Source organism: Coturnix japonica, chromosome 13, assembly GCF_001577835.2.
Source record: "Coturnix japonica isolate 7356 chromosome 13, Coturnix japonica 2.1, whole genome shotgun sequence".
Lineage (NCBI taxonomy): Eukaryota > Metazoa > Chordata > Aves > Galliformes > Phasianidae > Coturnix > Coturnix japonica.
Window position 1 is genome coordinate 14,080,971 of NC_029528.1, and position 15,118 is coordinate 14,096,088.

Genomic DNA, 15,118 nt, shown 5'->3' on the forward strand with positions numbered 1-15,118 from the left:
TTCATCTTCCTGGATATGTCTATTAGGAAAAACTTGAGATTTTCTTTAGTTTATGTTACTAATTAACATAAAAATGAAAGGTTTAGCCTGTAAGAAGAGACTGTGGTAGCAGCTCACTTGCCAGCCCCAGCAGCTGTCGTGTATCTCCCATAGAAGCGTTATCCATCGGGTTTGATACTCAAGGCATTCTCCCATCCATCCTTCCACGCTGGTCTAAGCAGTGATGTGGTGAGATGAATTTACCAACGATTTGTTGCAGAGATACGGAGCCTGTATGTACTTAACTGTGAAACCCAGGCTGCTAACTTCTTTAGATATAAGTCTCAACAGAAAGCTGGTAGCTCCATTAGCTGGTAGAGCTCTTTCACAAACGTTTCATACCAGTTTAATTTCTCCTCTTTCCCAGGCCAGACATTTCTCTTCCATCCATCTCCTCCCCAAGTTCACTGGTGAAAATAATAGTAAAAAAAATTACTTGGAGCCGTCTCAATATCATTTATTCCCTCGAGAAATAAATGTATCGGTAGCACTGCACAGTAATTTTAAAGCTTTGATTTCACCTTTGCTTGTAAGAGCACTTCCTCAGTTACTCTCTCCTGTGAAGGTATTTGAATGAAACTGGTAGTTACCCATGCAGCTGGAGGACAGGCAGGGTTTGTATGTATGTGTGTATGTATACAGGTTAGTTATTTACTAACTGGATTCCTGCAGGAGCTGGGAGTGAAACTTCCCACTCCATGTGAAGTGACAGGTTGCTGATGGTGTCCCGTGCTCCCAGCATTGCCCTCGAGTGGCAGCTCTGGATTGAGGTGAGTCTCGTGGCATTACAGATGGAATTCATGAAGGTTTTGGTCTGCTGCTGTTAAAGCTAAAAGATGTGAAATCTGGAAGCTGAGTGACTTGTGAGTTCTCCCTCCTCAGATGAGGAAGTAAAGATTTTTGGAGTATTTTGTGTTAATGAAAAGCCTACAAATATGTCACTAATTTGAATTGTGTTTCAAAGTCAGAGGAATGTTCTTGATAAAAGATAATGAATGGTAAAACAGGCCTTTCCCGACGTATCTCATTAATTTCTTTTAACTTGTCAAAGCAGGAATCAGTCTGTGTAATGTCCTTACTAGAAGCTGTTTCAATAATCACAAAAGTCCTATTTTCTGCTCAGAATGCTTTTTTGAGTCAGATCACAGAAACCTATTGTTGCCCTTTATCACATTGTGCCTTGTCTGTGGGCAACCTTTGTCGACTGTGTGATCTTGTTACCAAGTCCTAATTCTTTCAGTAGTTTAAAATATGTCTTGCATAAGCGAGTGTAGGAAACTACATACAAATAACTCGGAAAAAAGAAATGTACTTTAATGGTTCATCCACTGAAAGCCTTGTGTAGCAACTCAGGCACACTTGGCCTGCAGCTGGAAATAGGTAGAAAGCTCAGAAAAATGTGGTTGTGAAGTAGGCAGGGAATTTTACAGCCGCTGGTTAGAGTGATGTGGTAGGGCTGAATCTGAGAAAGATAACAATAAATGATTACTTAACACATTAGAGGAGAATGGTACCGCAGTATCTCTGTGCGGATTCCAGTCTGGGGAGGCCTGAGCCCTTCTTGGATGTGACCTGCTGCGTTTCTGCCCTATGCAGCAGAACTTCCCTGTTAGTGACTTCTGAGATTTAACTTGTGATAGTTAAACATGATTCCCAGTGAGTGCCCCTGGGGCACTGCTTGTGTGTACTTGTATCACGTGGGCTTACTTTGTCATACTTTGTCATATTGCAGTTATATACTTTGTGTACGTAATTTTTGAGGCTTGAGTGATTGGGTTGTTCTGTTACATACATAAACTCATCTATTGTGCATGTCTTCCTCGTGTTTCACTGGGCTACCAGCTGATGTCTGGTGGTCAGGAAACACGGACCCGTGCTGTGGTCTGGTGGTTACAGTGCAGACTGCAGTCAGTGGCATTATAGTAAGCAGAAGAAATGGGCTACAGTGTACTTCAGTTTGCATAAACAACTGAAACTGTGCTTTGCTGATGATCACTTACTAATTTTCCTGATGAATATTACAGTTTTTTTGAATGAATGGACAGGAATATTGGGTGTTTGAAAGTTCCTCTTCTGATGATGCAGCTTTACTTGGGCTTATTCAAATGATGGAGTGCCCACTGAGAAGAGGAAAGCAGTCAGCAATCTAATAGCAGTGGTTCATCTGAATGTGGTATAAAACTTCTTCATGTGTCTCTGGACACTCTCATTGGCACGCTTTGTCAAATTAATTGTTGGCCACGGACAGTTGTAGATATGAAGGGGTAATATCCCTGAAATTTATCTGTGTGGAGCACTGGAGTAGTTCTGTGCTTTGTCAGCGCTTTCATTTGTCTCCGGTGTTTTATGGCGTGCTGTCAGACAGCTGTTAGTCATGGAGGATCCCGATGTCTTGGTGCTGTGTCACGGTGAGGCACCGAGCAGCTCCAGCAGGGTGGGAACCCCTCTGATCCACAGCTGGCTCTGCTGTTCTTCTATGGGAGCCGAGCTCTGAATTCAGTCCTTCAGTGCTTCTCCCATTTGGAGCTTGAAGAAAAGTTCCAGATCTTCCAAGTTCCGGATTTGTCAACAAATACCTACATTGCCAATGGATCTGAAACTTGGAGTAGGAGAAGCATTGGCAGCTTGTTTGGCAGTGTTTGAAGGTATGTCAATTGCGTGGTCTGTACATATCTGGGATGCCTTATTCCTGATTTCTCTGCTGTGGACTGTGTGGGTGCTGAGTTATTTTAGCTGTCGGCAGCAGGTGTCCCTCAGCCGGAGGGATGACGAATTGTAGCTGGTCTAAAGCAGAGAGCTGCTCTCCGCTTACGGGCTGACAGCAACACCTGGCAGAAGTTCAGAGCACGCAGGATGCTGAGCACACTGCTTCGTGGTGCAGGTGAGGAAGGACAAACATCACATCCATGGAGAGCTGGCAGCTGCTGCAGGCTGGTAACTTGTTGAAGCCGCATCATTTTTGTTTTGCTCGGGACTGTGATGTTGTGTTAGCAATTTTGGCAGGTACAGTATATAAAATACTGTGTATTTTTGTCCTGTAGTGCAACCTAATCAAATGCCTAATCTTAACCTTTGTGTTTCTGGTTTCTTAGCAATGGATGCTGATTGCAGGAAAAAAGCATTTCTCATGGAGTTAGTGCTCCCTTACCTCCAGGTCACACAGGCGCCATGGTGCTGATGGATGAGCTGAACTGGTTGTCTGTAGAGAAGAGATCATTCTCTATATTATATGCTAGAAGTCATATTATATTATATGCTAGAAGAGATTTTCTCTTCCTGCCTATCTTCGTACCTGTTGAGTTCCTGAGGGCCCCACAGACATGCCATTGATACCCACATAGCTCACAGTTATTGTTAAAAGCTGCCAAAGTGGCAACCTGTGCTCTGTCTCGTCCCAGTTGGTTCCATCTTCAGGCCTATCTGGGAAGATTGAGAAGGAATTCCACGTCTTTGCTGAAGCATCTTTTTCTATCCTGAGGACAATACAGATGGAGCTTTCTGTGCCCTGTGTATGAGCTGCATAGTTAGGCACCAGGCCTTTGCCCATGTCCCCATGCTGAGCTGCCTGCTTGCTGGGTGACCCTCTCAGGTTTGGTGGGCTCTGTGTGCACAGAGCTGGGGCTGCCAGCAGTGCTGCTGGAGATGCACTCACCAGTTAGGAATGCACTGGTGTTTTCCTGGTGTGAGCCATTGTGTGGTTTTTTTTAGTGTCGGAGGCTCATTTGTAGTCTGTGTCCTTATCCCTTTCCCCATATACTTGCTGTTACAGATTGTATCATTATCAGCTGTGGTATGGGCTCTATTAGTATTGCAGTTTTTCTTCTCTGAAAGATTAAAAACTTCAGATGATATCGGGGTTGAAGCAGTTTGTTTGAGGGCAGGAAATGATAGTCCTGGTTAACTGGCACATGGCTTCAGAGGCAGAGGGTGTGTGATGGACTATTTAGGAGCTGGAGAAAAGAGAGCTAATACCTCCTAAGGAAAGCACTTACCGTAGGGCTGAGCTGGATTCACATCCTTGCTCTTGGCCGTATTTTTAGCTCTTTGCAATCATGTAAGTAACACTGCTTTTGCAGTAAGCTTCCCTGCAGTGGTTTGTGCACTTGGTAAAGGATATCTCCGGATTTCTGTAGCTATATGGTTAGGAAGCATCTTGGAAGGACCTTTCTATTTGAAATGCGTTTCCTGTATCTGGTGCTATTCTTTAATCTCATGCGGTCTCGCAAAACCCGTTCTACCTATTAAATATGCAGTAAAGCTGTTCTGGTTGGTACAAGACTGTATGTTTAAACAGCAGAAGTCCTCGTTGCTCTTGTATTTTAAAATTAAGAATTCAGCTGCAACACTACCTTCAGATTTGGAGCCATTAGAATGGATTTTTCAGATTTATTCTCCTGATTATAGTACAGAAAATTAATTGCTTTTGATGGTAAAGAATTATGACCCATTCATTATTTAAGAACCTTCTTGATGGATGAACCTTTTCTACTTCCAGACTTTTTGTGAAGTAAGGCTGCATGTTAAACTGATAGAAGCATAACGCACCCATATCAAACAATGGATGCGCTGCTTCCTTTCCAGGGGGTGAATAGTTGGGAGAAAGGAATGAAAGCACTTTGTGCCTCCCTTGTCTGAGTGTTTAGCATACGAGTAGTGGAGCCTGTTGGGAGAAAACAGGAGTAACTGCTTGAACTGCGTTTAAAATAACAAAGTATTTGTAAAAGGATTTGTTGTTTCTTAAAGTGTCCTGGCTGTGGAGGTACCACCCTGGTTCTGTCTGTGTGTGTTCCTTACTGGAGAAGAGGCCTTGCGTGTCCTGCAGGTGGATGCCCAGCTCTCCCCTCCACACCACTCAGCTCCTCACTGTTGGCACTGCAGATGATTTCTGTGTGTGTTTAAGGTTTTGGTCCCATAACAGATGAAGGAATGAGAAGAAACAGTTTTTTAAACCTTGTCAATTAAAAACAGCAGATCTGTAATGATGGTTTGGTTACCTTTGAGCCTGGAAATGTTTGCTGAATGCCCTCAGCAGCCAAACCTCTTCTTATCTAATAGAAATCAAACTGGTGATAGGTGGTGAAAGGTTGGTATAATAAAAAAAGTTACTTTACGAAGACATTACTGTAGAGTAATTACAGTACTTTAGGATTCTGGGCTGGGTGACCTCGTGCACAGAGTTCTGTCTTTGAACAGCATGAGACCACAGGCCTGGAGGGGGGAAGGGGGGGGGAAGGGATTGGGGGTGTCCGAACCTCCCTCTTGTGCTTCAGTTCTGTTGGGCTGTTCTTGAGTCTTCAGTTTTTCACAGTTGTTTTAACACAGCCTACATTTAAAAGCTAGCTGCTGGCAATGCTGCCTGTTTCTTATTGCTAATTGATTTCAGAGGTTTTGCATAGAATTTTCAGTGTGCCTTTTTTTTTTTTTTTTTTTTTCTCATATGTGTCTTACCTTTCCTTGTGAAAACAACAGCTTTTGCATTTTAGAGAGATGCTTTTTAGCTTAAAATCAATCTCTTTGAAAGTCTGAGAAAATACATTGATCCTGTGCTGCTTTGAAGTGTGAGAAGGACTGAGGAGCCACTGGCTTCTAAAAGCTTTGAGAACTTGTGTTAGCCAGACCTGCTGCACAGAAGCAGCTCAGGCTGAGATAGTGAAGTGACTTTAGCTGGCAGTTCCATGTAATGCATGTAATCATCATTGAACATCCTGAAACGTGTTCTTTTTCTTAGCTGTTGTATCGAGTCTTTTGGGTTGTGCCTGTGAACTTGTCACTTGTCTAAATGAGACTGTTCTGGTGTTGTTGAAGCACCGTGACTTAGAACACAGAGTTACAGCGGCCTGTGTAAAGGACTCTTGTACGGGGCCGTATCTCTCTGCCACTTCCTAGGCTGTGATAATTCAAAGCCGGTGAGATGTGCTGTGGTTTGACACTTCTGTGTGCTGTGGTTCCTGCTGAGTACCTGGAGGAGCAGTGCTGCTGGGGGGGACAGGCTCCTGCTGGCACTGACACTGCCAGCATCGCTGCCATGTGGCCCAGGGCTGTGCCCACAGGTCCTGCTGGCTGCCACGACACAGGGACCAGCCTAGATCTGACTGGGGATGCAGTTGGTGTGCTCTTAAAACCCCATTGGATGGAAGCAGTTGGGCACATCTGCTTGAAAAAGGAAGGGAAAAAAAAGAGGCAAATCCAGTTTTACAGTATACACAATTTTAATAACAAAAATTTTCTGTACACTGCACTTCTTTTTATTCCATTACTTACACCCCCCTCCCATCAGGAACTGGCTTTAACTATAATTTCAATACAGTGCATTAAGGACTCTCCATCTCGAGTTGCTGAGCTGGTAGAATAGTTCACTCGCTAATGTTTCATGAGGGTGAGAAGCAAGACAGGGTGCTGATTTTGTTTGGACTTTAGGGTTTGTTATAACAAATGAGTGGCTGAGGGCTGGCAGGTGGAGGTTTGTGTGTATATCACAGGTGCACGAGCCATGTGGTGTTTTGTCCTTAAATAGCACAAGTTCTGCCCTGTCTGAGGTTGGTTATATCCATCAAAGCTGCTGTCACCTCTCCCTGAATACCTCTCGGAAAAGATTTTTGTTCAAGGTGTGAAATGCTGCGTTTCCAGCTGACTAAAATGATCCCCAAGAATCCCACCAGCACCATGGCTTAGAAAGCAAAATCTGGCCCCACTTCCAGTGCATGGGACTCTGTGAAGTACGGAGGGGCATGGGAGGGGAGATCTGCTTCTGTGCAGCTGCCTTCAGGTTCTGCTGCTGTTTCTTGGCTTTCTTTTCTTGTTCTTTTTACTGGGGGAGGAGTAATACTGTGCGCCTTTCTGAACTCCTTAATTTTTATGTAAAGATTAAGATGAAATTCAGCTTTCTCAGTGGACTTCATAGGTCTGAACAGATGGATTTTAATAGCTGTGCAGCTCACAAAATTAAATCAACTTTATTTTCATTAAAGTACTACAGAAATTAACTTAGGCACATTAAAAAACCAAGAATGTAGTGCAGACTTCTGATTAAAGCCACTGGATGTTTCTGGTTGACATGTCAGCAGCAGACTGCAGCTTTTGAAGGGGCACACAGGCTGCAGGCTCAGATGCTGGGCTTTGCGTGCAGGCTGGGCTTATCTCTAAAAAATCACGTAACTTCTGCAGCAAAACAAAACCCAACATTGATTCAGCAGCATTAATTATGTTTCCTTCTGATGGAAATGGGAGCTGTGCTGGCAGAGGAGCGCTCCCATCGGAGGCTCAGCGCTAACCCGTTTTACTCTCGATCAAGTAATTCTTGGTTGTATGCATTTAAACGATGATCTAATGCAGAGCGACTAACGAGAGGGGAGCTGAAAGCATTAATTCAGACCTGTTCCAACACGATGACTCAAATGGAGCTTGTACTGCCTGGTTTGCATTTCACTGGCACCAGGGTGGGGAATGGAAGTGGAGGCATTCGGGGAGGCTGGGGGATGTCTTTGGGTGGCACAAGGATCCTAGAGCAGTAGAACAAATTTCCATTTCTAAATGGTTTGTGTGATGCTGTGCTTAGAGGTGATGAGGCACCTCAGTCATTTATCATAGAATCACAGGGTGGTTGCTTTGGAAGCAACCTTGCAGCCCCCTCAATCCTTGCTGTGGGCAGGGTGCCCCCCACCAGTTCAGGCTACCCAGGGCCCCATCCATGGCCTTGGGCACCTCCAGGGATGGAATAACCACGCATCTGGGCAGCAGTGCCAGGGCCTCACTGCCCTCTGGTAAAGAATGTTCCCCTAGTTGAGTATCTGCAGAAACCAAGGCTGTGCAGTAGAGGTGATTGTCTCAGAGAAGAATTTAACAACCTCTTCATCAGTCAGTGCTCATCCTGAAAAACACTTAACTTAAGCCAAATCATCCTGCTTCGTCTTCCATAAACAAAATAAATCAGACTGCTGACTAAGGCAATTATTATAATCCTCTCTTTGTTTGGAAGAGTCACAAGCCATTGAGAATGGAAGACAGTAACTTTAAAACAACCAAAAAGGATTAACAACCTCTCACGGTGTCCTTGTGTAGGGCGATGGCTGTGCCTGCCATTTGCTGTCCCTCCCAAGGGAATTCAAGTTGACTTTGCTGCTCGTGTTTGACATTCTGCAGGTTTTATTGTACCTGTTACCCTAAATGTGATGTTTATGGAACTGCTTTGCTCGCGCCTGGAACCTGGCAACAAATGGTTTAGGAAATGGCAGGTATAAACCACGGCATTTGGGAGAGCAGCTGCACATTGGAGCATAAACATGAGTGGGGCTGAGCGAGGCAGTGTGGGTGGGCTCCCTGCCCCCCAGCCAGCAGAGCCTGTGGGACCAGAAAAACTGGGGTGATGGGATGGGAGGAAGAGGGATGGAGGACACAGCTGGAGAATCGGTCTGTACTTTCTGGGGCAGAATTACGAGCTGATAGAGACAGAGGGGGCTTCTGGGGTACTGGAAGGGCACTGCTGTGGGATGAACCTCATGCTGCAGTCAGGAAATCATAGACCGGTTTGGGTTGGAAGGGACCTTAAGATCACTGTGTTCCAATATTCCTGCCATGAACACAGTAGCTAACCAGTAGATCAGGCTGCTCAGGGCTCCATCCAACCTGGCTCTGTGCCTTGTAAGCTCCCAGCTCTGGACTGGCTGCATGTGGGGCAGGAAGGAGGGATTCTGTCCTGTGCATGTAGCTCGGACATTGGTGTTCAGTGCTGCCATCTGACGGGTGGTGGTGATGCACTGAGATTAATGATACGGGCACTGGAAGTCATGAGTTAAGTCAGAACTTTGTCTCTGCTGGTGCCTCAGTGGAAACCACTGCTGCTCCCCGGTACCCTTGGTGCAGGCATGGGGTCAGCCAACATTGGTAGGGGTGGCACAGCAGGGTGGGCTGCTGCCAAGCCCAGCAGGAGCCTGGGGCTGAGGGAAGAGCCCTGGGCACTGACTCCTGGGAAGGAAGCAAGTCTTCCTACAGGCAGTTGTATGCTAAGGTTTTGTATTGGCTTAGGGCTGAATCATGTGGATTGTAATCATACGGAATCATAGAACCATGAATCATAGAATGGCTTGGTTTGGAAGGGACCTCAAAGATCATCTAGATCCAGCCTCCTGCCACAGGCAGGGTTGCTGACCACTTAATCTGATACCATACCAGTCTGCCCCAGGCTCCATCCAGGCTGGCCCTGAGCACCAGCAGGGATGAGGCATCCACAGCTCCTCTGGGCAGCCTGTGCCAAGGCCTCACCACCCTCTCACATTCACTCCCTGTCCACCTGCCTCTCAGGATATATCGTATTCAGTTAAAAGCAGTAAAAGCAGAAAAAGCAACAATTGATTTCCTAGAATGGATGCAGATTGGCTTGTCGTGTTATAAGCAGTTCAGAGGGTTCAAAGAGAACTACATGGAAAACCACAGTCTTCTCTGAACCTCTGCTATTAAAGTACAAAGTCATAGGAAGTACACAAAATATTTGTTCCATAGTAAGGGCACCGTAAAAGTAAAATGATGCAAATTAATATCTTCAAAACCAGTAATTGAAAAAATCTTTATGTAAAATCTGAACAGAAGTCACACTTATCTTGCTATAGATGCCTCGGACGAATTCATTTCACAATAAAACATCAAACTGTTGTATAATTGCACCCTAAATACCTCACTAAGTGGTAATACAGATATATAAAGCAGAGTGAAATAGCGAACAGATTTTTATGCAGTGATTTTTCTGTTCAGAAAGTTTGCAGAATAGTTTAGTACAACACAATTAGCATACTGTAATTACTGATTCGTTCAAGGTATGTTGACACTGTGAGGAATTTCTCTTCATCCGTGTTTGCTGGTAATTGTTTGACACTGCAGCATTGGACACAACACGTTTTTTAGTTATACATACATGTATATATATATTAAAAAACTCCATCCCTCTGGTCCTTTTAACTTTGGTTAGAACGTTTACAATATTTGAGCAGTTGACTTAAAAATAACGTAATCCTTTGCAGACCCCCCCCCTTAACCCCCCCCATGGCATCTCAGTACCACTGTCGCTGCATAGATCTGCAAATATTTACATATCATTTCATAATATAGTATAAATAGCAATATGATACCTCTGGTTAAAGAAATCAGATTACCCCTGAAGAATGAGGTGCGTGTGTGTGTATATATATATTTATATAAGGTTTTTTTAATGGCATACTACTTTAGATTCTGTCCCATATCAAGTAAGAAACAAAACATTTTTCCGTGAACTATTCTATAAACTAATCATTATCCTAACGTATCGGGAGGTACGCAGCTTCCAGCTGGTAATTACCTTGAATTTTGGGAGAGGAGGACAAGTGAGAGCTTATATTACAGGGGCTAATTCTGTCTCCAGAGAAACCGTGGAGTTAGTGCATGAAAATAGCTCCCAGCAAGAGGAAGCCTGAGGGGGGAAGGGGGGGGACGACAAAGAGAGGTTTCTTTCTTCCTTCCTTCTTTCTTAACCTCGTGGTTGATATTTACTTTTAATTAAGAAAAACTTGTGTTAAGGGTATTTACACATGAAAAGGTGTGGAAGTGCTGTTTGTTCGTAGGCGTAAGTAATTAGCCCGAATGCATGAAAAGCATTATCAAGGCAAAGCAGAGAGTTGATCTGATTTGAACGCCTTTAATATTTAGATCATCCTACCAACCTTCCTAATTAAGCACCACCAGGTACTCTGCAAGTGCCTGGAGAGCCATCCTGGTTAATTGGTGGTCGTGTGAACCGCTCCTGCCTGCGTTTGCTGCGAGCTCGAGCAAGGTATGTGTAAGCAAGCCAAACTGTGAGCATGGAGGTAGGAAAACTGCCTTAACAATTAATTTGCCAGTCCCCAGTGCGTCTAAATCCCCACCTGAACCTTTGTCACCTTTTTATTCCCTCTCCCCTTGTCACTCGAGTGGAAATGATCCGAGGAAGGAAGCCTTCCTCCAGTGTGCCTCTGAACTGAGCAGAGCCAGCTGGGATGTTTGGCATCGCACAGCTGCAGGGGAACAAATGCAGTGTATGTTCCTCTGCAGGTCTCTGTGCTGACATCCTCCCTCCTTCCACCCGGGCTGATTTTACTGGGGAAAGTGGAGAGTGGAGACTTGGGTATAAATGGTACACACAGCCGGAGAGTTACATAACACAGAACGTTTTACATAGTTTGAGGTGAGCATCTTTTTAGACTTTTAAACATTAGGAGTGCAAGTTGAACGTGATCATTGCTTCCTTAACACTGAAAATATCATGGATTTATTTAAAAAAAAAACAACTTAAAAATACCACACCACTCCAGAAACGATTCTTCCATTGAGTAGCTTGGAAAATTAGGCTTTGTGTCGGCATCTGTAAAAATTAGACTCTGCTGTAGGTCCCCTACCATTTTAAAATAGGTTACTTATCTGCTTTAATTGTAGGTATTATACTTCACATTCTTTATATGGCAGCTGCTGACACTTGCATTGTCCGTAGCCGTTAATGATGATGAAGGGTCCTTCGTGGGTGGGTTCGTACTCGTTGTACGGTCCTTGGTCTGACATGTTTGCCATATGTAGCCGCGTTTGGGATCGGAGCTGCCTGTGGTTTTGAATCATTGAGCACTGCCTAATTCTTCTTAATGTGGGAGGGCAGCATTTCCTGGAGATGAACACTATAAAAATGATAAAAAAGAAAGAAAACAATAAAGCCATTGTCCCTGTAATTACCCTTTGAGTGAAGATGGCATTGTTTGGCTCCGGGAAGGGTTCCTCGGTGGTGACGACCATGCCTGCCGTGGTGGGGATTTCTTTGTCTCCCATATGGAAATGAGAGGAGCTGATTCCTTTCGTGTACTCGGTGGTGGGAGCGTCCGTCGGCGCCGCGGACGGGGCGGCAGTGGATGCGTTCCAGCAGAGCTGGAAGCCGTGCACGGCGTCCAGGATGTCCTCTCCCTGGGCGTGGTCGGGGCCGTGGCAGAGGATGGGGTGCTCCCAGCGGCCCCGGAAGGCGCCCAGCCAGGCGGCCAGCGCACAGATCCGGGCGCTGCATTCCCACAGATTGCCCGAGAGCCCCACGGTGCTGAGTGATGGCAGCGAGCGCAGGATCTTGGAGTCCAGCGTGCTGAGCTTGTTGTTATCCAGGAGGAGGGTTTTAAGGTTAGGCATAGTTTCAAAAACTGTTAGGTCGATGGCTTTGATCTCGTTTCCAGTCAAATCGAGCTTTTCTAAGGTGCCCCAGGTCCACTCCATCCCACACGTCAAGTTGCTAATTTTGTTCCACTGCAAGAAGAGCGTGTGCAGGCTGCTGAGCCGGAGGAAATGAGCAAAATTAATCTTTGTCAGCTGGTTGTGCTCTAGGTGCAGCTCCCTCAGCTTGATTAATCCCGCAAAGCCGTTGCGAGCCAAACTTCGCAAGCGGTTTGTGCTCAGATCCAGGAACTCCAGGCTACGGCAGTCCCAGAACAGGCGGACGGGGATCGTCCGCAGGGAGTTGGAGCGCAGATGCAAGGTCTGCAGCTTGCGGAGGCCGTAGAGCAGCTCGGGGTGCAGAGAGGACAACTGATTAAAAGAGAGGTCCAAATTCTGCAGGTTAAGCAGCTGGCTAAAAGTGGTGTTGGGCAAATGAAAGATTTTGTTGGAACTTAAGACTAATTCCTTAAGTTTATACAGTCCTTGAAAAGAATCTTCTCTGACTGTTGCAATTTGATTATGATCTAAGTGAAGCCAAGTAAGTTGACTGAAGCTCGCAAATTGATCCCTTTCAAGTTCAGTAATAAAATTGTGCCTCAGTGACAAACCTAGAGAGCCCTTTTCAGTGGTGTTTGGCACTGAGTGAAACCCCTGAGAGTCACAGTAAAACAGTAGCTTCTCACAGCGACATTTTGGTGGACAAGCCATGCCCAAGGCAGGCAGCATTTTTAAAACCATGCTCATTGCATATAGTGCTGCCAGCATACGAGCCCCTAATGGCCACTTGAAATGTAAGCCTGCAGAATATAATTTAGGAAAACAACAAGATAGGATATCCTTATCAGTATACTTTGAACATCACGGTGGAAGATTTCACTGCAGATAACATTTCCATGCATTTCCGAAAAGCTTATTCTAAATGCAAGAAACAACTTAGTACTACACACAGAATACCGGCTATTACACTTAGGACGAGTCTTTATCGGCATTACGGAGGGTTACAGCGTCACAATCAGAACACATTCCTCTCGCAAGGCTCACCCCAGCGAAGCGGGCTGAAGCACCTCGCCGCTGCCTTCACACACAGCCATCATTCATCAGACAAGGGAGAGAGAAAGGCACACACTTACCCATTCTTTTGAGTACATTGGAGGTTGCATTCAGTCGTAGTTTGAGACTCAACACGGTGAGTCTGTGAAAGGCTCTAATGCGAGACAGCCTGTGAATAATTTACCGCGTTAGGGTCCTTTGATATTAGTGCAAAATTGAATCCACCGTGCTTGCTTAGAATATCCCTTTTGGAAGCGCCGGCGTGATCTCCTCCGACAGGGCTGCAGTTTGTAAGTCGATGCTTAATAGAAGTTTTCTTCCTCGGCGGCTGCTCGGCTGTTTAATTGAAGCTCACGTTTTCTTTTTCCGCAGCTGTGGGTTCCTTTAGTCCTAACTTGTTGATGGCAGATGGGTGGCTTATTGCTGAGAGAAGCTCCTGGAGTAGCATGAGTGCATTTACTGAAAAGCTTTTCAGGGAAGCGGCACAAGAATGGGTTTGCTTATGCGCTGCGACCGTGCAGGGCTGTATATAGGCTGACGTCACCCGGTGACGTTCCTTTTGTTTGGGTTTTCCAGAAGCTTTGCTGTTTTAAAGCATTGTGCTGCATACTGTGGTCGCGTTTGAGACCACTGATTGAGGAGGGGGAAAAAAATCAACTGTCGGAGCCCTTCGTCCCGGCGATGTGAGGAGCAGGAGAGCCGCGCGCCGCCCCGCTCCCCCCCTGCATTCCTGCTGGCTGCGTTGGGCTGGCACTGAGGGCAGCACAGAGCTGCAGCTGGAGCCTCAATGCTGCCGGCTGCCTGTCCAGCCTGGCTGCACTGGGGATGCTCAGGGCTGTGAAGTGTGCCCCACTTGGACTGAGGGCGCTGATTAGCAGCACTGTGCAGGGAGGAGGGGCGGCTGGAGGTCCCTGCGGAGCACAGGGCAGTGCAGGGCAGTGCTTTTTGGGACGGCAGTGCGCCCCAGAGTCCCTGCAGTGAGAAATGTGTTTGGAGTGCTGGGAAATGTCGGGAGAAAGCAAAGCTTACGTTAAAGCACAGGAAAAAAAAAAATTAATTGGAATCTTGCTTGACAGCGTGCAGTTATGAAACAAGGAAATCCATCTTAATTTTGTTTTTTTTATACCCTGGCTTTTGTGTCGCTTATTGCTGCATACAGAAGAGCCGGTTGCGTTTACAGCTGGGGTTCCCTGCAGCTCACAGTCCTTGAACAGGGGCTGGGACCCATGGTGATGGCAGGAGCTGCATCCAGCATGCACAGTCCTGAGCTGTGCTGTAGTGCCAGCAGCCCTGCAGGGCCACAGCCTGGTCCTGGGCTGCAGGCTGGGACATCGCGGCTCTCACTGTCCAGAGCAGACTCTCCCGTGGGACTTTGTTGTCACCTTGAGACGCACAGCACGAGGTGCTCGGTGATGTTTGCCCTGTGGCAGGGAGGTGTCAGTGATGACCTCGGGACGGAGCTGAGCTGAGAATAGCAAATTCCCCATGCTGACAGGGATGGAGATGGATTGTGCCAGAGGAGGTTCTGAGAAGTCCGTGGTCATTTAGCTTCATTATTAAACTTTGGTTCCTTATTTAAGCTCAGCCTTGCTGGTTTCTCCCTGCTTTCCTTCCTTTGTTCTACACTTGAGCTGTGTCCCTGGCTGCAGTGCTCAACCCGTGGCTGTCCCAACAGGGGAGGTGTTAAGTAAAATGGAGGGAACACAAAGCACAAAGGAAGGCAAAAGCTGAACAGAAAAATAAGTAACCTAACTATTTTTAATGATAAACGGGGCAGTGCTAGGTGAATGTGTTAAATTGTTCTGTCACGGTAAATATTTCAGCATTTGCTCCAGGCTGAAAGGAA

At 46.0% G+C, this 15,118-nt stretch overlaps 2 protein-coding genes across 6 annotated transcripts in view; one reads left to right on the forward strand and one right to left on the reverse strand.

Annotated features, from left to right (window-relative positions):
* Positions 1 to 15,118, forward strand: part of CTNNA1 (catenin alpha 1) — a 97,187-nt gene that overhangs the window by 39,699 nt on the left and 42,370 nt on the right. The gene's annotated exons all lie outside the window — the stretch shown is intronic.
* LRRTM2 (leucine rich repeat transmembrane neuronal 2) lies at positions 9,585 to 14,095 on the reverse strand. Of its 3 annotated transcripts, none has more exons than XM_015876017.2 (2): positions 13,353 to 14,095; positions 9,585 to 13,019 (listed from the first exon to the last, which is right to left on the reverse strand). In XM_015876017.2, exons 1-2 carry the CDS (start codon positions 13,354 to 13,356, stop codon positions 11,476 to 11,478), a joined length of 1,548 nt encoding a protein of 515 aa, XP_015731503.1. In that variant the 5' UTR covers positions 13,357 to 14,095; the 3' UTR covers positions 9,585 to 11,475. The 3 variants fall into 3 exon arrangements, with proteins under 3 accessions (XP_015731503.1, XP_015731506.1, XP_015731504.1); XM_015876020.2 differs by having other exon boundaries at positions 9,585 to 12,570; positions 13,353 to 14,094; XM_015876018.2 differs by having other exon boundaries at positions 9,585 to 12,591; positions 13,353 to 14,093.